At 44.6% G+C, this 22,303-nt stretch overlaps 1 protein-coding gene and 1 long non-coding RNA gene across 3 annotated transcripts in view; both read left to right on the top strand.

The window, feature by feature from the left end:
- Window positions 1-916: 916 nt before the first annotated feature.
- LOC131984335 (uncharacterized) lies at window positions 917-3,439 on the top strand. Its single transcript, XM_059349194.1, has one exon. It carries the CDS (start codon window positions 1,022-1,024, stop codon window positions 3,395-3,397), a length of 2,376 nt encoding a protein of 791 aa, XP_059205177.1. The 5' UTR covers window positions 917-1,021; the 3' UTR covers window positions 3,398-3,439.
- Window positions 3,440-5,313: 1,874 nt separating this feature from the next.
- The window catches only part of LOC131985366 (uncharacterized), a 28,003-nt gene continuing 11,013 nt past the window's right edge, over window positions 5,314-22,303 (top strand). The window contains exons 1-3 of one of the 2 annotated variants that reach the window (XR_009395627.1): window positions 5,314-5,367; window positions 7,623-7,677; window positions 13,030-13,090. This is a non-coding gene — a long non-coding RNA (uncharacterized LOC131985366). The remainder of the gene's footprint in view (window positions 5,368-7,622; window positions 7,678-13,029; window positions 13,091-22,303) is intronic. The other variant, XR_009395628.1, reaches the window with a different exon arrangement.

Raw genomic sequence — 22,303 nt, forward strand, 5'->3', positions numbered from 1 at the left:
CCTCCCCAGCTCGGACATGCTCGACGTGTGCAAACGCGCTGCAGCCCGGCTGGCTATCCCCTGGCCTGCTGTCGTAGCTGAGACCACCAGGTCCCGCTACGAGGGGAAGAAATTGCCCCTGGCCAGGAGCGCGACAAGGCAACTTCTCCCCGTCTTCCCAGAACTGCTGGATGAGGTGGCGCGCTCGTGGAAAGACCGCCCCTACAGCAGCAGGAGCCCGGTCCCCGGTGCCTCGTCCCTCGACTGTGAAGCGATGGAGAGCCTGGGCCTGCTCCGTATGCCTCCGATGGAGCCACTCGTCGCGGCGCACCTCCACCCGCGGCTGTCAGCGGTGTCCTCCCGGAGCCCCAGCCTGCCGTCTAAGTCGGACCGTTTTCAGTCAGCCCTGACTGAAAAGGCCTACAAGGCAGCTGCGCTTTCGGCCAGAGCGCTCAATGTCCTCTCCCTGCTCACGGCCTACCAGGCTGAGTTGTGTGAGGATTTTGTGCAAACTCAGGACCCGGCTGCGTGGGAGGAGATCCCGGTCATTACCGACCTGTGTCTCCGTGTCCAACGCTGCGCGGTCCAGGCCACGGGGAAAGCGATGGGGACCATGGTCCTGCAGGAACGGGCGCGGTGGCTCAACCTCGCCAACCTGTCGGACAGGGAGAAGGACGACGTCCTGGACATGCCCATTGTCCCGGAGGGGATTTTTGGCTCCGCGTTGGCTTCAATGCAACGGCGGTGTGAAGCCAAAAAGAAGGAGGATGAGGCTCTCCAGCTCTGCCTCCCCCGTAAGCCCCCTGCGCCCTCTCCACCTGCGCAGCGTAAAACCTTCACACAGGCTGCTTCCCAGGTTTCACGGTTTAAAGTGCCTAAGCAGCCAAGACCCCAGCCTGCGCCGCCTTCCCAGCCAGGTCGGCCCAGCTGGCCCAGAAAACCCTCGGTCCCGGCCGCGGCTCCGCCGGCCCCGCCCGCGCAAGCTACCGGCCAGGCCAGGAAAAAGAAGAGAGCGGCCTGACCGCCCCTCTCTCCACCGGTGATGCAGCTGGACGTTCCCCGTTCTCCAGCCCCACCTGTTCGGCTTTTCAGCGTGTGCCCGGGGGCCCCCCACGCCCCCGCCTCCCAGCCGCCACGGCCTGCGCCAGAGCGAGCCGGGAGAGATGGACGTTTGACGGCGGAGAGTTCAGCGGTTGCCCCTGTCTTACGTCCACAAGCACGCACACACACACACATTTTCTCAAAGAAAATAAAATGTGTCCCGCTGCCGCATCCAGGCCGAGTGCCGAGGGCGCAGCTAATAAAAGCCAAAAGAATCACAATGAGCAGCGCGGTGGCAACGCTCGCTGTTCCCCCTCGGGTAAAAGCCGAGGCGGGGGCGGCGGGGCCGCCGCGCTGCCCACCCGGACGGCCGTCCACTGTGCCGTCCGGGTGCCGTGCCACTGTTCCACCACGGGAGGCCGCCACCGCACCGCGGCTGGGGCCTCTCGTGGTGGAGGGGCTGCGGTGCGAGACCACTCTCTCCCTCAGGTGGGAGAGATGGGCCGCACTCGCGGCTCCGCCTTGGGTGTTGAGGACGATTTCGCGGGGTTACAGGCTGCAGTTCGCCGCCGTTCCTCCGCGTTTCGCCGGTATAATACACTCTCAGGCTCGGGGGGAGTCAGCTCGTGTTTTGCAGGAGGAAATCCTCTCGCTATTAAACAAAAGAGCAATTTGTGTCGTTCCCCCCGCACAGTGTCAGAGCGGTTTTTACTCCAGGTATTTTCTGGTTCCCAAACGGGGGGGGACCGGTATTCGCCCTATCCTGGATTTACGTGCTCTGAACAAATTTCTCAGGAAATACAAATTCAGGATGCTTACACACGCATCCCTGTTGCGCCTTGTGCGGCAGAACGATTGGTTCACTTCTGTCGATCTGAAAGACGCGTATTTCCACATCCCGATCTATCCTCCCCACAGAAAGTATCTGAGGTTCGCTTTCCAGGGGATCTGCTACGAGTATCGCGTACTTCCCTTCGGCCTGTCTTTAAGCCCGAGGGTGTTTGTGCGGTGCACGGAAGCGGCGATAGCCCCGCTGAGACGGCAGGGCATTCGCCTGGCCACATATCTGGACGACTGGCTGCTGCTGGCACAGTCGGAGCAGGAGGCCAGAGCGCACACGCGTATTCTCATGCAACACCTGGTGGATCTGGGTTTCGTGATAAACGCGGAAAAGAGCGTGCTGTCCCCGGCGCAGGAGATAATCTTTCTGGGATTATCCCTGGACTCGGTGTCTTTCACGGCGCGCCTCTCGGCGGAGCGTGTGAGGGTCTTCAGGACATGTCTCGCGCTTTTTCGTCCGAGGACATCTGTTCGATTCAGGTTGTGTCTTCGGTTACTCGGGTTGATGGCGTCTGCCATTCTCGTAGTCCGTCTCGGTCGCCTCCACATGAGGGAATTCCAGCTGTGGGTGGCCTCATGTGGGCTGGACCCCGTGCGTCATGGCGCACGGATGGTGCCGGTCACGCCGGGGTGCGCCAGGTCGCTGCGCCACTGGCGAGTCCCGTCCTTTCTGACCCGCGGGGTACCCATGGGCTCCGTTCTGTCCAGGAAGGTGGTCACTACGGACGCCAGCCTGACGGGATGGGGCGGGATTCACGAGGGCCGGTCTGTGAGGGGCGTCTGGAGTGTGGGCCTCCAGCGGTCTCACATAAATTTTCTGGAGCTTTCAGCGGTGTTCCTCTCCCTGAAACATTTTCTTCCGTCTCTCATGGGTCATCATGTCCTGGTGAGGACGGACAATACGACGACGGTGGCGTATATCAACCGTCAGGGGGGTTTACGCTCCCGTCAGCTGCACATGTTGGCACGCAGACTGATCCTGTGGAGCTGCGGTCGTCTCCTCTCTCTGAGAGCGACGCATGTTCCGGGAGTCCTGAACACGGGCGCGGACCTGTTGTCCAGGGGCGCGCCAGTGTACGGGGAATGGACTCTGCACCCGGAGGTTGTGGAGCAGTTGTGGTCCCGTTACGGTCGGGCCGCGGTGGATCTGTTCGCGTCGCGAGAGAACGCGCAGTGCGCGCTGTTTTACTCTCTGCGCGGCGTGGATGCTCCCCTCGGCATAGACGCGTTAGCGCACGCCTGGCCGCGCGAGCTTCTTTATGCGTTCCCTCCCCTGGCCTTGATACCCCCCACTCTGTCCAGAGTGAGGGAGCACGGCCACGCGCTGATTCTGGTGGCTCCGCATTGGCCTGCGATGCATTGGCTGGCGGAGATATATCGGTTGCTGTGCACCCAACCCTGGCAGCTCCCGCTGCGCAGGGACCTGCTGTCGCAAGGGGGGGGGATGGTCTTCCATCCGCACCCGGAGCGCCTGGCGCTCTGGGCTTGGCCCCTGAGTGGCTCAATCTGTCAGCTGGGGGTCTCTCACAGCGAGTGATTTCCACTATTCAGAGTGCTCGAGCCGCCTCCACTAGGTCTCTGTATGACTGCAAGTGGAGGGTGTTTGAGGAGTGGTGCCACAGTAACGGCCACGTTCCTCTTCAGTGTCCGGTGGGGGTGATTTTGTCATTCTTGCAGGACCTGATTGACAATCGGAAGGCTTTCTCCACGGTTAAGGTGTACTTGGCGGCTATTGCCGCGTGCCACGTGGGGTTTGGGAGGCTGACGGTGGGCCAGCACCCACTCGTTTGCCGTTTTATGAAGGGGGCGCGCAGGCTTCTCCCCGTGTCCAGGCCGCTGGTGCCGCCTTGGGACCTGGCTGTGGTTTTGGAGGGGCTCAAGGGCCCTCCGTTTGAACCACTGGAGGGGGCCGACTTGAAACACGTGTCTCTCAAGGCGGTGTTGTTACTGGCTCTGGCTTCGGCGAAGCGGGTTAGTGACATTCATGCGCTCTCGGTGCACCCGTCGTGCACTCAGTTCTTCCCGGGGGATGTGAGGATGACCTTGAGGCCCAACCCGGCTTTTGTGCCTAAGGTGGTGGGCTCATGTTCTCCTATTGACCTTGTGGCCTTTGCTGCCTCATCTGGTGAGCTGCGGTCGCATGCGTTATGTCCAGTCCGTGCTGTGCGCACCTATGTGGATAGGACTGGGGGGTTCAGGAGGAGCGATCAGCTGTTCGTCTCCTGGGCTAGTCCTCATAGAGGGAAGCCTATTACGAAGCAGCGCCTGTCCCACTGGGTGGTGGAGGCGATTGCTTTGGCCTATGCGGGTCAGGGTTTGCAGCCACCTGTGGGTCTGCGAGCGCACTCGACTCGGGGCGTGGCTACATCCTGGGCCTTGTTCAGGGGAGTGTCTGTTCAGGACATTTGTGCGGCGGCGAGTTGGTCCTCGCCTCTCACTTTTGTCCGCTTTTATATGTTGGACGTCTCCGCTCCTTGCGTGGCAAGCGCGGTATTGATGTCCTGATTGGAACAGATTGGTTTCCCTGAGGGTTGGTGGACGCTGGATAAGCTTGTCTGGCAATACGGGAGCAACCATATCCCATAGTGAGACATCGAACGAAATATTATGAAAGAGAACTTTAGGTTATTTACATAACCCCGGTTCTCTGAGTAATATGAGTGAGATGTCTCACCAGACAACCCTTCTTGCTTGGGCGGGTGAGAAGAGGTGCTTATCTTGAATGACGTGTTCCCGTCCGCAGGCGGTACTTATAGGAGGTGGGACTACCGCGGGCGGACGGACGGACACGTTTACCAGCCAATCAGGATTGGCGTATTGAGATTAATGCTTCTGAGGTCTGCAGCGGGGGCGTGCATCCCATAGTGAGACATCTCACTCATATTACTCAGAGAACCGGGGTTATGTAAATAACCTAAAGTTACTTTCAGTTGATTGCTCTGCTCTGATTGGTCGACTCCACCTGGCCACGTGGTTGCTTAGCTACCAAAGCCTCCCCCCCCCCCCCCCCCCCTCCAACACAGACATTCTAACTGATAACTGTCAGTTTACTCTAAGTGAACAGACATTTCTGTTTCTTCATAAAACATGAGACTTTATAACTTGACCATACATTGTCCAATCTTCCTCAAACTTGTCATGCATGATGATGGTTCATCAATCACCAGTTCTTCATAACAATATTTCATAAAGTCCCGCCCTTTTTGATTAGCCACGCCCCCTTTCATAACTTTTGATCCGTTTGTCCTAGAGACTTGTATGAGGTGTCTGTGAACTCAGGACAGAGTCCCTGTTTAACTGGTGATTTAAGCAACGAGAATCAAGGGCCAGAGGCAAGCACACAATCAAAATTTCTTTAGAAATTTTCTAGTTAATTCTACTCCTTCCTAAGATACGCCCACTTTATGACGCGCTCACCTGTCCGTTTCTTGTCCGTTGCCATGAAAACGTGCTGAAATGTTAGCTTGGCAGTCTTGACGTCCTTCAAAGTCGGATAACTCCTGACAGGTAACTCCTGCTACACGGAAAGTCACTCAAAGCTGGTTTATTAATGTAGAGAGCGTTTACTTGAGACCATATTTGTTATGTATTTGTTTTATACTGTGGCCTACCAACGGAAGGCTAATTACAGTTTTTCTCAGTCGCTTTGGTGCATTTCTCACATCAATATTAACATTTGCACAACAGTTAATGCATTTCTCAAAACAATTAGTGCAAACTGCAAAACCTAGTTGATAACCTGCAAAAGCGTGTCACTTGCTCAAAATGGATAGCTCATTCCATTCAGTCAGTGTCATCAAGATGAAAAGTCCTGACACCATGTTTATGAACAAGATAGTCAAATGTCTCTGTCATGTTTTCATTATGACAGTTTACTCTGGAAATGGTTTCCAATGCAAAAAAGTCACATCTTGCTGACATTAGAAAATGCTCAAGCCAGCACTATTTACTATTTGCACAGCCATTTGAAAACTACAGTAAAGTTACACATTACTGTATTTAGTGAGATAACTGAGTACAAGAGACTAAATATGTATGTTTCACATTTTTACTGCATATGCTCTTTGCAATTCTAATTTGTTCACAGCTTTGTGCAAAAGGACTTTTTTTTAAATAAACTCCCTTTGGGTAGAGCTGTACACAACTGTTAACAATATTGCAGTACATAATGGAACTGAGCATACAACATACATAGAACTGTAAATCATTCATGCACATCCAGATGTTCCTCTCTGTCTGGCCACATAGTTTCATCTACATCACAGCAAATATTATCTCTTGCAATGCAGTGAGGAAAGTATCTCCTCGAGTGGCGAATCCACCCTCTGCAGTGACGGCTGAGGTTCACCTGAGAGAAATTGTCCAATTAAGGAGACATTTTCAGGAAAAAAATGATTTTAAAAAATGTATAAAATTTGCTTGACCGATTTTGACAACTAGTCCAACATTTTTGTAATGAATCAAATAATGAAATGAGGACTATTAATTTTATATGGAATGACTATTCAGTATTCACAAGTATAGTTAATTTTGACTGACATGACATAAGCAAATGATAATGTTATAAAACAGCAGAGAGTTGTATGAAAGCAATTGATGCATGTCCAGAAGCATTTGCAATTTGTTTTAAGGAATGAGAAACTGCTACTATGATGTGCAAAAATGACTAAATGTTGTTTAGGTTGAACTACCTGTTGTGCAAATGTTAATATTGATGTGAGAAATGCACCAAATCGACTGAGAAAAACTGTAAGAGTCAATTAAGAGTTTAACCCACATAAAAATTGAAACCCTGACTGGCAAAAACCATGCAGTATTTCAGCCTACTTTAACTCAAAACCTGTGATAGCAGAAAACCATTGGTGCAATTTAATAAATCGTGTTCATGATGATGGCTTTGAATTAGGTATTTCAGTTACAGAGCTGGCTCACTAATGTGGCTTAGTGGGATACTTAAATGAAGTAATATTATACCTTATGCTGGTTTCACTCAGCCCTGACAGCTCCCTAAATGTAAGATAGTTCCCCAAACTATCTTACATTTATGGTTGCAGTTACCACCATAGACAATGAATGAGTGTCAGTTTGCGTACAGTGGACCTGCACTGCCACACCTGTGCTTTTCCTGCAATGATGCAGAAACGTCTTTCTGTGATGTTCGCTGAATTCATGTCATCATAAATACACATTTCTGACTTTTAAATGCCACCCACATCAAAGCTGAGTTTTTCTGAAAACCTTATTCTTAAAATAATATAGAGAATGCCTCATAAATGCTGTTTTTAATGTCTAAAGTGATAAAATGATATTGAGCATGCAAAGCATATACCCTGATACAACACACTAGCTTCTGCATGTTTATTAATATGTTTAGGGCCAAAACAACAAAACAGCTGGAAGTAAGACTATAAAACAGCTGGAATCTCCCTCTCTATCACCATCTTTCATCCCATGTAGACATGGTATTAGCTCAAGCATCTACTTATCTCTTTTCTTAGCATGGCAGCAAAATTAAGTTTTTAAGCCCCCCCCCCCCCATAAATGTCTGAAAGATCTTTGCATGAAACTAAAGAAGAACATTATGGCAGAACAGCAGAATCTGTGTTTCAGTGGGATATTACATTACATTACATGTCATTTGGCTGATGCTTTCGTCCAAAGCGACTTACAATAAGTGCATTCAACCTGATGGTGATGGATATGTTTTGCTGCAGCGCACAGCCTTATGTGCTTTTATAATGTGTTTCTGTGTGTTTCTATAGGTTGTGGTAGAAGCTTCAGAGGAACCACATTCTGTAGCTGAAATGTTTTCCCAAGGTAAGTTTGACTGAAGGCTTCATTTGGGGGAAATGGTCTTCTTGACATTGAAGATGATGCATCATGCTGCACTGGGCAACACAATGCACTGGCTCATCAAACACATGCGAGCATGAATTCCTTGTAGAGCACACTGGGACATAAAAAGGGTAATTCCGCTATATGTGTTGTGATCATTGCAACAAAGGATAAAATTATTATTGCCATAATAACTTTCTGGAGTATTAAAATTCATCTTCCTAGCATTATAAACAGTTGTTTAGGCAGTGTTTAGGCATCAATTCTTTGATCACTCAAACTTCTTCTCATGGGAACCTGAAGCAACTTGCCTACGTGGTTTTAAGTCAGCGCTGTTTATTGGTATGGTAATTCAGAAGTGTGATGGCAGGGAGAATATGTGGTACGCACATTTTTCAGACATGAGATAAATATTGCAATTACACAAGACCACAAGTGTAGGTGCTGAGAAAGGGCCTCTCTCTCTCTTTTCTGGCTAGTTATTTTTATCGCAAACAAGAAAAACCCAAAGCTGAATGAGAGGCTCATGTCTTGTCTGTCCTCGGGGGGTTGTCGAATGGCATTTTGGGTAAATGTAGGTACAAGTAGCAAGAAGATAAGGCAGGTTGGTGGCAAGTGGATAGACAAAAAGGAAAAATTACAGCACTAAAAGTCTCCTGGATTGCTCCAGATTGATTATGCTCTACATAACAGTTTTGAGTATCCGAGGGGGGATTTCTCCTTTATCTCTTTTCTGCATCTAAAAGAAAAGCTGATGTCTGTTTTAGCTAACGGCTCTGTCTTCTCACTGGTGAAATGTGTAGCCTCTGGAGTGCTGCAAGCCTCTAAACACAATACCAGTTAATTGGCAGTGTGCTCTAATACTGTTGCAAAGGCTATTTTTACCTCTTAGTGGTTTTGTATGGGACTGTGGGGGTGAGAGTGTGGTTTAGTTTCCGCGTATACATGAAAGTGTGCTGACAATCAACAGCTCCCTCTCCTCATCTTCCTCTATCTTTCCTTTTTGTTTGTGTGTCTGTATGTGCGTGCTGTCAATACAAGACAAATATGTTGAGCTGTTACTCCCACATCAGTGCCAAGGCTGACAATGAATCATTACGTGATAATGAAATCTGATCGCATTTATTACTCAACTTGCTTTTGTTCATTACAGTCTGTGGGCGGAGACACAATCTTGACTCTAAGTTGATGCACAAATAAAAAAAACAAAAACAAAAGATAAAGATCTAAATGTTCTGTATCAAGGAGATAAGTTCTGATGTAATTAAGATAAGTGTTCATGTACAAGTCACCAGAGTTTTGAACCACAGCCTGTGTAAGAGCCATTTTATTTTGTTTGTTTGTTTGTTTGTACCTCCCACCACCAGGTGGAGAAGAGTGCTCATTATGAGTTCTGATTTGCTGAGTTGATAAATGCACCAGTGTATGGCTGGTTGTTGTGAGATGCCTGCGAGAGGCACACAGTTTTTTGACCGCAGAAATGTGATGTTTAAGTTGGAGGATATAACTTTATTTTGTTTAAGAAGGAAGTATACATTTGTTTGGAGATGCTATAATTAACTGAATTAATTGATATACAGAAACTGTGGACATTTCATTTGTGCACGTAAAAAACTTTGAACGGGATCTCATCATTGTAGTGGCATCTTTTTCGAGTTGCAAAGGGGTTACCACAGACTGTATATAACTAATGGACGATGTCACCTATTGGTTTGTGGACAGCCTGTTTGAAGCATCGAGTTTGTTGTTGCCATCTTTGTATTTTGAAACCAGGAGAGAATATTTTAAGGCATGATGACGGGTGGATCTAAAAATAAACGTAACGCTAAAACAAAATGTACATTACTTGCAAGAAAAACTGAACAGCGACTCCTTGGAGTGTCTTTTAGTATAACCGAACCCTGAACAAGACATTTTTAAATTACCTTCAAACACACGGTTACAGGGGCTGTAGCTCAGTTGGTAGAGTTAACCGAAGGGTTGGTGGTTCGATCCCTGACCGTCGCAGCCTACATGTCGAAGTATCCTTGAGCAAGATACTGAACCCCAAATTGCTCCCGATGCTGTGTTCATCGGTGTGTGAATGAATTCCCAATGGTGGCAGGTGGGACTGTTTAGGGTAGCCTCTGCCACCAGTATGAATGTGTGTGTGAAAGGGTGAATGAGCGCAGTCTGTAGTGTAAAGCGCTTTGAGTGGTCGCAAAGCGACTAGAAAAGCGCTATATAAGTGCAGGTCCATTTACAGGGTCAAAGTTCTGGGATGAAAACAGCTAAATGGGGTGCACTTATATAGGGCTTTTATCCAAAGCGCTTTACACTACGCTCATTCACACACACATTCATACTGGTGGCCGAGGCCATCATTACTAATTCATTCTCACACCGATGAACGCAGCATTTGGATCGATTTTTGGGGTTCAGTACTTGCTCAAGGATACTTCGACATGTAGGCTGCCATGGTCGGGGATCGAACCACCAACCTTCCGGTTACTTGACGAACACTCTACCAACTGAGCCACAAAACATGGGCAATGACAAAAAGTTCACGGCCGTTTAGATGTACACAGTGCCGTGCATACACATTTTTTTTTTGCTTCTCTCCTGATTGACAGTTCACCTGTTGCGACCTGTCAATCAAAGGTAGCCACGCCCCAAATTACAAGCTTCTTTATCATCTATTTTCGTCTAAATGGGACCACTATTTACACATCATATTGTCATCATATAAGACTTGGAACTAGCCATAGCGTTGCCACTAGAATTTTTTTTTTCTAGAGGTAATAAATCAAGTGAGAAGTCTCATTTTGTATTGAGATAGATAGGACCGGAGTTTTTTTTGCAACTGATGTTGGTGTCCCCTGCTGGATTTTAAAAAGAATGCAGGCTGAAAACACTTCCGGGTTTGCTTCACTGCTCAGACCAGCCAGGTTTGAATCTGAAAGACAAGATTGGGACTGCTATGGAAATTAACTTCAGTTATATCCACAAGACCTTCAAGCCTAGTTTCACTGTCTGGAGGTAGACTGTCTGCCATTCGCTGCCTTTCCAGATGGTTGAGTATGATGATTAAAATTGAAGTCATTTTTTGCTTAAAACACTGAACACAGGCATGGAAGTGGACAAGTTTCTACTGAGACTGTAACCTCCTCATCCTGTGCAGGAGCTAGAAGGCTTATAATGCCACATTTAAAAACAACAGGAAGTGAATGTTTGAATCAAAAGAGGAAGTATTATTTAAGATTTGGAATTTAAAGGCTTCAATGCTTTGCCACTAAAAAACAGGATTGACATACATCAGTAGATATTATTAAAATGCCTCCCCCCTCCCACCCAGGCTCACTGTCAGCTCCTTGTTCCTGTTAAGCATGGCTTCTCTCCCATTTAACTCGGGTCGCTGCTTTGCACATCGCAGCTTCCCGAGGGACGCCTTAACTACAACCATGAACACAGCCTCCCATGTATTTAGTCCAAGCCTTCAGAGGAGATATATTTGTGTCCTTACAGGGAATGCAGAGAATTGCCAAGTTTTTAACTTACAACAAAAAAACACAAAATGAAAAAGCTCCCCATGCTTTCACATTGCCTTTTTAATTTGCATCTGTTCATTTTAACCTACAGTGCTGGCTCTGTATCATACATTATAGATGCTATTTGGACACAGTGTGTTAAAGTTTCTCATTTGTTTTAGTTGGCCAAGTCAGTCGCTGGAGTTGGCAAATAAATCCTATTTATCACATATGGCGGAGAACACAAGAATGCAAAACGCCTTAACTGTAGCTTTGCTTTTATAGTCTCTGGACTCTTTCTCACAGAAACTTCTGGGTCTGATGTCTAACTATTCATCACCACAACATATGGCATTATAAAATAAGCGTTTTTGTGCACTGATCCTTATTTCTGTTGCTTCTGTCGTGTGACTGCTCATGACTTACAGCTGTAGATTGATTGACTGCTACTTTTTATTTGGTTGAAAAAATGTGAATGTGGTGACAAATTAAATTTTAAGTTTACTAGCTTCCTGCTTGAGACCCCCTGGTACCAAATTAAGGAATATCAAAATATGTTTATGACTCAGTTGCAATCAGTGACACTGATGTGTCACCTTCTGTTTCTCTTCCCCCGCGATGAAGACAAAAAAGGGCCAGTAAAAAACAGCAAAAAAACATTTTTATCCGACACCTGTTTGTGACTCACAGCAGCTGGCGATGAAGTGCAATCAATACCCTGCAATTTCTCTGCAGCGGCTCATCCACTAGTCTTTATTAACTCTCGACTTAACAATGTAGAACAGATTATGGAGCACTGCTGCACTGCTTTCTTCAGGGAATATTAATTATGTATACTGGTCTTATATACTATCATAGATAGTTCTGCGCCTGCAGTGTACTATTGTTCCAGACTTCTGCAGAGTCTAAGGAAAGGGGAGGGAAAAATATATGAGCAGGTGACTTAGAGGACAGCAGGGTAAAGAGGTGACAAGTTTTACTTCAGGACACAAATTAGGAAGACACTTCTGTCTTTAAGGAGATTAAACTTTTTTGGTTTGAGTTTTTCTGCTGCAGAAAAACCCCTTTTAATGTAATTATTCTCTTGCGCTGAAACAATTAGCAGATTGTCTGATTTTGATTACTTATTAATCATGAATTTGTAATTGCAAGCTTGCCAAATTTTCTGCTATTCTCTGTTTTACATCACAGTGAATTTAATGCATTTTGGATTTTGTAGAGGTGTACGATATGATTTGTGAAGGATAACATTTTGCATTTTTAGTAGAAGTTAAAAACCTGCAGTTTATGCACAACTGATGTTGAGAGATAGACTTGGGGAGCGAAGATGAATGATATAAAGTGGCAATAGACATATTTTTGCTTTAAATTATCATGATGAAATAAACGTTGATTGCACGGTGTAATGGCTATGGAATAATAACACCATCGGCGTTTGGAAGGTTTCCCTATGAGCCTCACTTTTACTGTCTGCTGCCACATCCATCTCCTGGAAAATGATGTCTCGATTTACGGCACAAAGCAAATGCTAATGAGTTGTGCCTTTACTTATGAAGGTAATAAAATAACAACACTGAGGCTCCGCTGTCTGGACCAAGACGGCACATTGACCACAGCAGCACATTAAAGCTTCACTACTCCCCTTCTGTTTTTTTTTCCCAGAATAAAAGCGCACCAGAAAGCATTTTGCTGATGATAATAGCTTTGAACTGAGGAGAGGTGAACACAGAGGTGTTGCAGTCTGCAGCCTCACTGCTAGAGGCCACTAAATCCTACACACTGTTCCTTTAAAACCCAAAGTAATCATAAGAATTTGGTCTGTCTTCAGGAGAAGAACTGCTGGTGTGAGCTGCAGTGAGGAGTCTCTGTTGTGGTCTCATTTGTTGACGGTAATTACACTAAGTCCTTATAATTACTTTGACAATGATATATTGATGTTTAAAAGTCACCTTTAGCATTTCATTCACCGGGGGAAATATTTCAAGGTGCGCGTGTTCTTTATCATCTATGGCCTGTTTCACATTCATGCAGCTACTTCACATTCATTCACACCTGGCCAACACAAGCAGTCCTGCACAGCTGGCCGCTGGGACGCTGAGGCGGATAAGATGCACCTCTGCGGTAGCTGCTGAGGGAGAGGATGACCTTGATGTGTCTCCTTGCATTACTCTTCCTCTGCATTACCAGCAAAGCGTGGAATAACTCCACAACAGAATCAGCAGACACCTGTTTACAAGTCCCAGCGACGGCGGAGATAAATGAAATCAATACCTCGGCTCCCGTGCAATTTCTCTGTCGCACCGCTGTCCACAAGTTTATATTACGGCACGTCTTTACAGTGCAGAACTGATTATGAAGCACAGTGCAGATCTGCTTACTTGGAAAAATTGGTAATTATGGGCAGCAGAGTGCGGTATTGGTGGAGTGCAGATACTGTAAGCCGTTAACCATCTTCTGAAATTGTTACGGTAAGCAGAGAGGAAGCACCATGCCTCATAATCAATGCTCATCATAAAAGCTGGTAATGGCAGGGAGGGACTGCTTCAGACCAACTTCATCCTCAGTCCAGACTTAAATGACAACATAAATATGTACAGTTTTTTTTCTTCTGCCATATTGTTTTTCAAGGCACTCAGGCATACATAAAGCAAGATGATGTATAGTGGATTATTGACCTTCTGTCCTCTGCCTCAAGAAACTGTATGTTGTCTTTCAAATGTCACCAGAATAAATGTTGACATTTTACATTTCTGCAAATAGACAGACAAGTTGACTCTTTTTAAACCACATAGATGTTAAATATGAATGTTTATGAACAACCCAGGGTGTATTCAGCCCAGACAAAACCAAGCAAACATTTTTTTTTATTTCACTAAACTATGTTGAGTTGAACACCCTGTTGTCTTTATAATGTAGTGGGTTTATATACACGTCGCTGCTAATTAGGCAGCACCTCTGACACACCAAATGAGAGAAGGTGCACCTCAAAGCCTGTTTCATATACACCTTAGCAAGCTGTTTAAACCGAAGCAAAACAGTGTACTGTGTATTGAAAGTGCCCTGGTTGTCATTGTGACAAGATGTTAGGCAGCCGCTGCTTTAAACACGCTGCAAACACACATCTATTACAGCATAATGCTACTTCTAGACAAAACTGGCATCCTAGTTTTAAGTCCATTGTCGGTTGACGCCCTCGCACCAACCTAAGTACATTTACCAAAGACTGTACTTAAGCACAGTTTTGAGGTTCTTGTACTTTACTTGAGTATTTCATCATGTAACTTTCTACTCCACTATGTTTTGAAGCAAACATTGTACTATTTACTCCACTACATTTAGCTGCCAGCTTTAGTTTCTTTTCAGGTTGAGATTTAACATAAAAACATGATGCATTTAAAATCATTACGCATGATTATAATTTGAACTACATAAAAGTATAAGTAGTTAAAATGATCTCTATCTGGACTCTCTATCAGTAAAATCCTGCTTACATAAATCCATCAAAAATAAAAATACAATAATATATTTCGGATATATAAAACAGTGAGTGAGTTCATTCCGCATAACTAGTACTTTTTGTATGTAGTACATTTTGATGCTGATACTTTTGTACTTAAACTTCACAGTGTGGTATTAGTACTTTTACTGAAGTATGGGGTCTGAATACTTTTTCTGCCACTGGACCTATGTTGCCGTTAATATCATTATGCTTTAACACTGAAGATTAAATGTTGCAGATGAATGTGTCTGCAGATGGCTTGGCTGAAATGTTGCAAAAGAAATAATAATAATACTGAGATTGTTGCAAAATAAAATGTTAAATCAATGCATGTGTTTTTTATCCAATTATAGAGGAGCATTTGTTTCTATAACCTTATGAATACAGTTTCCTTCTAACCCACATGTATGCTGTGATACTGTAGAGAGAGATGTGCGACATGAGCCTGCATTTGGACTTGAAGTGGGAATATTGTGGTTAAATACAGACCCGCCTTTTTGATTCTTTATTTTCGGTCTGTCTGGTAGAGTAGAGGCATGTAACAGTGAGAGTCTAGGTAGAATAAACAGCAGCAGGTATTGTGACATCAAGGCGTATTTGAAAAGTGTGTTTCCGTCAGTCTTTGTTGTGTCTTCTCTTTTGTGATGGGCCAACTTTTCCACCTCAGCCAAGCATACATTTGGCACATTTGAAGTTTTGTGATTTCTTTTTTTTTTTAGCTCTGGTGTTTTTATGCACAAGCTGGAAACTCACTCACCTCATGGTGAGTATTTTAAAGGTGACATAAGCTGTAATGTAGCTTGGATTGGGGATGTAAATTGATGTGAAATGATCAGATTCTATTCCTAGTTCCAATGCAGATCGTGAGTATTTCCTGTATTTTAGAAAGGGAGAAATGCTTGGTAAAGTAATTGTTGGATCAGTTAACAATCATATCAACACCATGCAGTAATATCTTGATTAATAAGGCATCACCATGTCCTTATTACAACTCTGACATAAAGGGAAAAGAAGTAAAATCACCTTGGATCTTGGTGATGTGGAGTGATCGGGAGAGTCTGTTTTCTCTTTCCCAAAGCAAAGCACTGGTTAGGAGACCGAGGCACAAGAAGCAGCCTAATGAGACAACAAACGGCAGCTGAACCCCATCAGCACTCTTCTTATACAGTATATTCCTCTTTGGTTGTGTCAGTAGGCAGCCGAGTGTTCAGAGATGAAAGAGCGGGAGCTGAGGTGCCACTGAAGCACCGCCTAAAGAGTCTCTTTGTATTATAAGTTGGCTGTAACTTCCAAAGGGAAAACGAAGACTGTACCTCAAGTGAACTCTTGCTGTCCTCTGTTAAGTTCCCCGTTCGGAGGTGTTCACCTCTCTTTGCTCTGTGTGCGAGGTCCTGTGTGCTTCGGGAATACGTGAATAGTGAAGATGGCTGTGCTACTGAGGCAGCTTCCTGCTCATGCACGGACTCAGCATTTGTGATGCTGATTTTTCTCTTGAGAACTCATACCGCTGTCAACTTGTGTAGGTGATTGCAAAACAATTAAGCCGTCTCGCTGTGGTGATTTTTGAAACGGTCCCTGTGACGCGCTGCCTTCATGAAACATATAGATGCTGTTTTCAAATTGACTCGGCCACACTTGGATGGTAATTTGCTGAAGATAAAAAGCTTGAAATCACTCAGTAGAACTGTATACACTGACAGGTGGCATCGACACAACAGATTGTGAAGGAATACCTACGACTCTGGATAGATAAACTGCTGTCAGACTACCAGCTACATTAGGAGAAAAGCATCACTTATGAATATTGTATGCTGCCTCTCATGTTAAATTAAGCACCTTCGGCTTGTCCTCCCTCCTCCATCGTGTATCTCCTGCCCTGTTTTTTTTCTCTTAATCCCTCTCAGGGCAGAATTAGTATTACTAGAGGAGGTCTGCTGATTTTGTCTTTTTTACCTCAGGACCTTGGAAATTTGCAAAATGAAGATATCAGAGACTTTCTCCGTTAAACTTGCTAGCAAACGTCCGTTGTATTTCCTCTAACTTGCAGCTCAGGGAGAGAAAGACCCTGCAAATATCTGCGTCTGGGGTTTTACACAAATTCTGACATTTCACTTACAAAGCGTGATAGCTAGTGGCAGGGAGGGCCAGCGCCACGCTTTAGATTAGATGAAACCCTGCAGAGAAAATTGTGTTAGTGCTGCACTGAAAGACAAAGAAGTTTACTGGGAAAAGAGGAAAATAGAATAAATAAAAAGCATATAAACACAAAGTAGATTCATGCATTCTGTGTGTTGAAAATAAGGGAAAAGTATCTTAAGAGCAGCCTCAACGGGCATTTTGACACAAGGAGCTGCTGCCCCTTGTTTACAGGAAATGTTTTATTGAAAATGCAGAGCGCCCTTCAGTATTTTGGTTTTAAACTCAGCCTTTTAAAGTTGCTATGGTAATCATGCCGTCATCAGTTGAATCACATTGATGTCAGGTACTGAAAAAGAGGCATTCATTCATATTCTGGAAATTATAAATGACCTTTCATTACCAACTGACGGTCCTGTCTGACTGTTCTGTTCGGTTTGTATCCTTTCTCGGAAAGTACCAATATATTTGGAATAAATAAAACAATCTGAGTGGTTCCATTCTGCATAACAAGTACTTTTACTTTTAATCCTTTAAGTACAAATGATCCTCTTGTTGGGTGATTGGAAGGATTTGTGGCATATCTGAAATGGTCCTGAAGTTTGAGCAGATTTGACATCACATGTAGCTACATACTGTATCTTTATTTATTATTGCAGTAGCATTAATAAAAAATGTTATTTAAAAATTGTGTCTTGACTGAGACGGACCATGTAGTGTCGTCTTTGGAACCATCATTTTCATCCTCTTCCAAGACCAAGAATGTCTTACTGTGTTTTGCTTGTTTTAAATAAAACTTAATTGGAATTATCAGCCCTGGGATTGAACTGTAGCCGGAGCATAGAAGTCGAAACATACTGAACTAAAGAAAGGATGATTTAAATGTCTATTGTGAGGCTCTAAAGTACAAAGTCGTACAACCTCCACTTACCTTTGTGGCTGCACACTCCTGTTGAAGTACTACCCACTTGAAAAACATTAGCATTGATGAATGATTTTTTACATGAATAAGCTGCATGACACATTGAAAAAACAACAATTACTTACTGATACATGGATACAAAAAAAGTAGCTACTTCATGATGCTTCCTCCAACATGCATTCTTGTGCGGCTGTTTAACGAGCTGCAGGTGTTCGCTCTGAGGACCGTTTGTGTTTGCATGAAAATAATTATAAAGATTTTTCACTTTTCCCACGAGCAACATCATCCCTCAAATATAGCAAAGTGTCCTGTGACCAAATGGATGTAATCAGAATTCATACAATACCTTTTCGTAAGCATTTGGATGCAAAATGAACATTTTTACATCACAGAATATATCAGTACGTCTCATACATATTGTCTCATCACCTTTCAATTTGTCTCCTTTGCCTCTCTCTCCTTTTCTTTCTTATTTACTCCCTCAGTCCCCTCTCCAATTCCACCTAAACTCTGTGCCTCCCCCCCCGTCGCTCCTTTCTCTGTCAAAGTTAATTGTTTTCGGCGTTTTTTTCTGTTTTCCCTTCATGTCGTCTGTTTGATTGAATCGAGAGGACTTCTCATTGCTGCTGCCGTGGGGCTAAACAGGGAACAGGGTGCCAGGGATAAAGATGGCAAGCCAGAGGGTGACTCAGTCTTCCTCATTCCCTCACTCACACACAAAAACACACACACACAGTGGCACACACTGAAGATAACACTGATACAAGTAGTTTGACACATCCAGACATGCCTCTGCAGACCCACACATTATATAGTGTATTAGGAAATGAAAGTGGACTCGCGATTTCATCACTCTTTGACCCAGGAACCTCGTTTGATGAACGCACACAACGTGATACACAGCTCTGCGAAACATTACCACACACACACACACACACACACACACACACACACACACACACACACACACCTCCACCCCAGAAACCCCCACTTTAATCTGCTCTCCAAATGTTGTTTCCTTCCCTGCGGTGCTGAGCCGGTTTTTCTATTTATGGAGGGGTGTTGAGCTGATGTGAGATGATCGGAAAGTGCCTCGCTCCCATTGTGATTCTCCTTGAGGTGTGTGTGTGTTTGCGTGTGTGTATAGACATCGGCATGCATACGAGAATGCCTGCGTGTGTGGACGTGCATACGTGCTTGCTTTCAGGTCTGTCAAGGTGTTGGTGCATCCTTGACTGTGTGTGTGTGTGTGTGCTTGCATTGTAGATGATGGGGATATAAACAGGAGCCAGCTTATAGAGAGCAGATGCGCCTTCAATAATGACTAAATGGAGATGCAGGGAAGCACCACCAGGCAGACTAATCAACGCCTGGAAGTACACAGTTTTGCTGGCAATGGTGTGTGTGTGGTGTGTGTGTGTGTGTGTGTGTCTGTGTCTGTGTGTGTCCAGCAGTGCGCCAGTCTGGAATGCAACCCCTTCAGAGTTTTTTAATGTTTGTGTGTTTGGATTAATAAGTTCGTGTGGGCATACAGTCACGAACTTCCACCAGCTCTGTCTCACACACAAAGAACACTTCTGTTTGGCTCCATCGTGTCTCTGGTTGTCAATCCCTCTTGTGAACGTGATCTCTAAGGAATGTTTTGATGGTATTTCTTCAAAATTGGCACAAATAAATACTTGGACTTGAGGATAATGGTCTTTGACATGTTTTTTTACATATAACTTAAGAATTCATGTGCTATTTATGACAAAATTTCAAACACATGTCTAAAATTATGATTTTATATGCTAAAGGTCAAAGGTCAACTTCATTGTGACATCATAATGTTCTGCATAAACACTTTTCTGGCCACTATTTAAAGCCATAAGCAACGTTTTTCCGATAGCTTTGTGCAAGACTTCAGGACACGTTTCTTTTTTCATGAATAAATATGCAGTTACACATCATTTGGAATCATTATTATCACCATATCTGAGTAAAAAAGGCTGGAAAAGCTACTGTAGAGCACATAATGAATAATAATCACCAAAAAAGCTACTAGACAACTCGAAAAAAAAAGTCCGACCAACTACCACCATTAGATTTGGTAAAAGTTACAAGGTTAGTTTTGATTCTGTCTACATTTACTTTGCATTCATTTAACTTAGGCGATGCGCAGCACCCAAGCTGTTTTGAGTCTCAGCCATGATCAGGAACTTTTTCAAATTTGGTTGGTTACTGAATTGGTGACACATATCTTGTGTTTCCATCTTGAACTGTGGTGGTTGTAAAGATCTTTTTGCTGGTTTGAGATGTGTGGCTTCTTTCCACATATGAACAGTTGTCTACTGTCATGGCTTGTGTTCTCTCCAGTTCCTCTGGTAGTTCACCACATGCTTATTGCTTCTTGCTAATTTTGAGTTTCATGTGATTGTCGAAGCACCGTGTGACAAAGCTCTCTGTCTACAGTACTCCTCTGGATAAATAGGCATGTTTCTTACTGGAAATTACAACCCTCATTACATAAAAGTTGGAACGCTGTGTAAAAAAAGATAAAACAGATTCCATACTTTGTTTTTATTAACATGTTTGAGACAACATCCAAACTCTTTTTGGACTTGAGGTTTTATTCACTGGAATTTTAAATGCAAATATGGTGATAAATTCATTTAAACAAAAAAAAAACACACTTAATCCCTTTCAAACAAATTCCTTCAGTAGTCTTCACTACGTATACTTACTGTATGTGTCTGGACAGAATATGCAACTTAACTGGTTAGCAGATTTATACAACCATGAGTCATTATTAATTCTACTTTACAACTTTTTACAACATTTAGTCTCTTCCTCTCCTCTTTGTGCTGCAGCGGCTTGTTGTAATTTGTTGAGCTGTTTTTTACTTTTTCTAGTTCGGACAATAGCCTGCCAGAACTTCCTATAATTGCTCTGAAAGTCCAAACCCTCCAAAACAATGTTTTAACGCTAGAAATGAAGTGAACCATGGTTCAATTTGATCTGCACAAGACCATCTCTTTTCATCAGACTAAAGTTTGGCTGTTTGGATTGATTTCACACCTGCATTTTGGTTCATATCAAAGTGAAAAGTCAGAAATGCCGGACCAAAAGGGCACTAAGATAAAAATTAAATTATGTCAGATTTGTTATGTGCAACCAAAAAGAAGTGCTGCGTTTAGTTTTGATTGCTGTTTGGTTTAAATGTTTGCTTAGCCTTGTTCACCTACAATTTGTTACCTGCAACACGTTTTACTTTATTTTGTTTTATACAAGTTTTTTGTGCTCTCTTCCTGTTTTGTGCATGTGGACGGTGGCATCACAGAAGCTTTGAAGTGCACCAGATAACTGCTTGAATCCAGCAGGCAAAAGCCAAAATTTAGGAGGTTGTCTGGTTTCTAAGCAGTCAGAGGAAATGCAAAACAAATACACCCAATCTGTTTTGAAATCTACGCTAGTCCCTACCTCCAGTTTCTAAATTTAAGTTGGTGCTCAGCTCCTGCCAGCATTAAAGAGACACACAGGCTCCTGAAAACCTGCATCAGTTCTGTGATGTAAATCAAACTCACAGGAAAAACACTAATTAATGGTAAACAAAGTTCCAGGCATGAAAACTAATGAAGATATTCACAAGTCACTGAGTGCCAAGAAGGAGGCAGAGGAGGGGAACATGCTCTGGGTGGAGAGGGGAAGAAAGAGATGCTGACAGAGGGGGAGGTAAAGATTGAGATAAAATAAAACATACAAGGAGTGAGTAAGAGGGAAAAAAATTACACATAGGAGGAAACTAGCAAACAGGAAGGAAGTGAGAGTAAGAGTAGGCGTAAGGGGAGAAGGGGGAGATGGTGATCCAAGAGAAGAAGAAAGGAATCAAATGAGCAACAGCAAAGGGAAGAGAAGGAAAAGTGATGGAGGGAAAAGAGACGAGATAGAGAGAGGGAGAGAGAGAGAGAGAGAGAGAGAGGTATTTCGGGAGGTGTGAGAGAAGAACACATCATCCCGGGGGCTCTGTGTCTTTCCAGCCCTTTAATGTCTTTAATTAAAGCCAACAGTATTATCTCCGTGCTCCCTTGGAGTGCCATTAGCAAAGCAACACTCAGCTACGCAGCCAGCTGATAGAGGAGGGGAAGGGAGCGGGGTAAAACGCCTAATGATGGGAGGAAGCAGCAGTGGACGGACGGGGTGAGGGGAAATATCGAGGGCGAAGGAATGCTGGAGGTCAGGAAGGACGGGGTGAGAGGAGTTATTAAGGGTGAAGGAGCGCTGGAGGCTGGGGATGGACAGAGGGACACATGGGAAGAGGATGATGGAGCGGGAAGAGTGGATGGACGGATGAGGAGGGGGGGCAGAGTCGAGAGGGGGGGATTTGTGAGATCTCAACTTCAAAAGGCCAAAGCTGGAGAGGAGACAGGCTGCCGTGGAGAAAGAATTACGGAGCTAAACGTGTGGGCTGACTGATACATGATCACATTATGCCCGCAGCTTGTTTAATCAATCTGACTTCCCCGGTCCCTGGCCACAGGGATGGTCTCTCACATGGCCCCGCATCAG

The sequence above is a fragment of the Centropristis striata genome, chromosome 14, assembly GCF_030273125.1.
Source record: "Centropristis striata isolate RG_2023a ecotype Rhode Island chromosome 14, C.striata_1.0, whole genome shotgun sequence".
Classification (NCBI taxonomy): Eukaryota; Metazoa; Chordata; class Actinopteri; order Perciformes; family Serranidae; genus Centropristis; species Centropristis striata.

Excerpts from the sequence above, each read along its gene's own strand:
- LOC131984335 (XM_059349194.1), top strand. The coding sequence starts at position 1,022 with ATGCAGCTGGACGTTCCCCGTTCTCCAGCCCCACCTGTTCGGCTTTTC.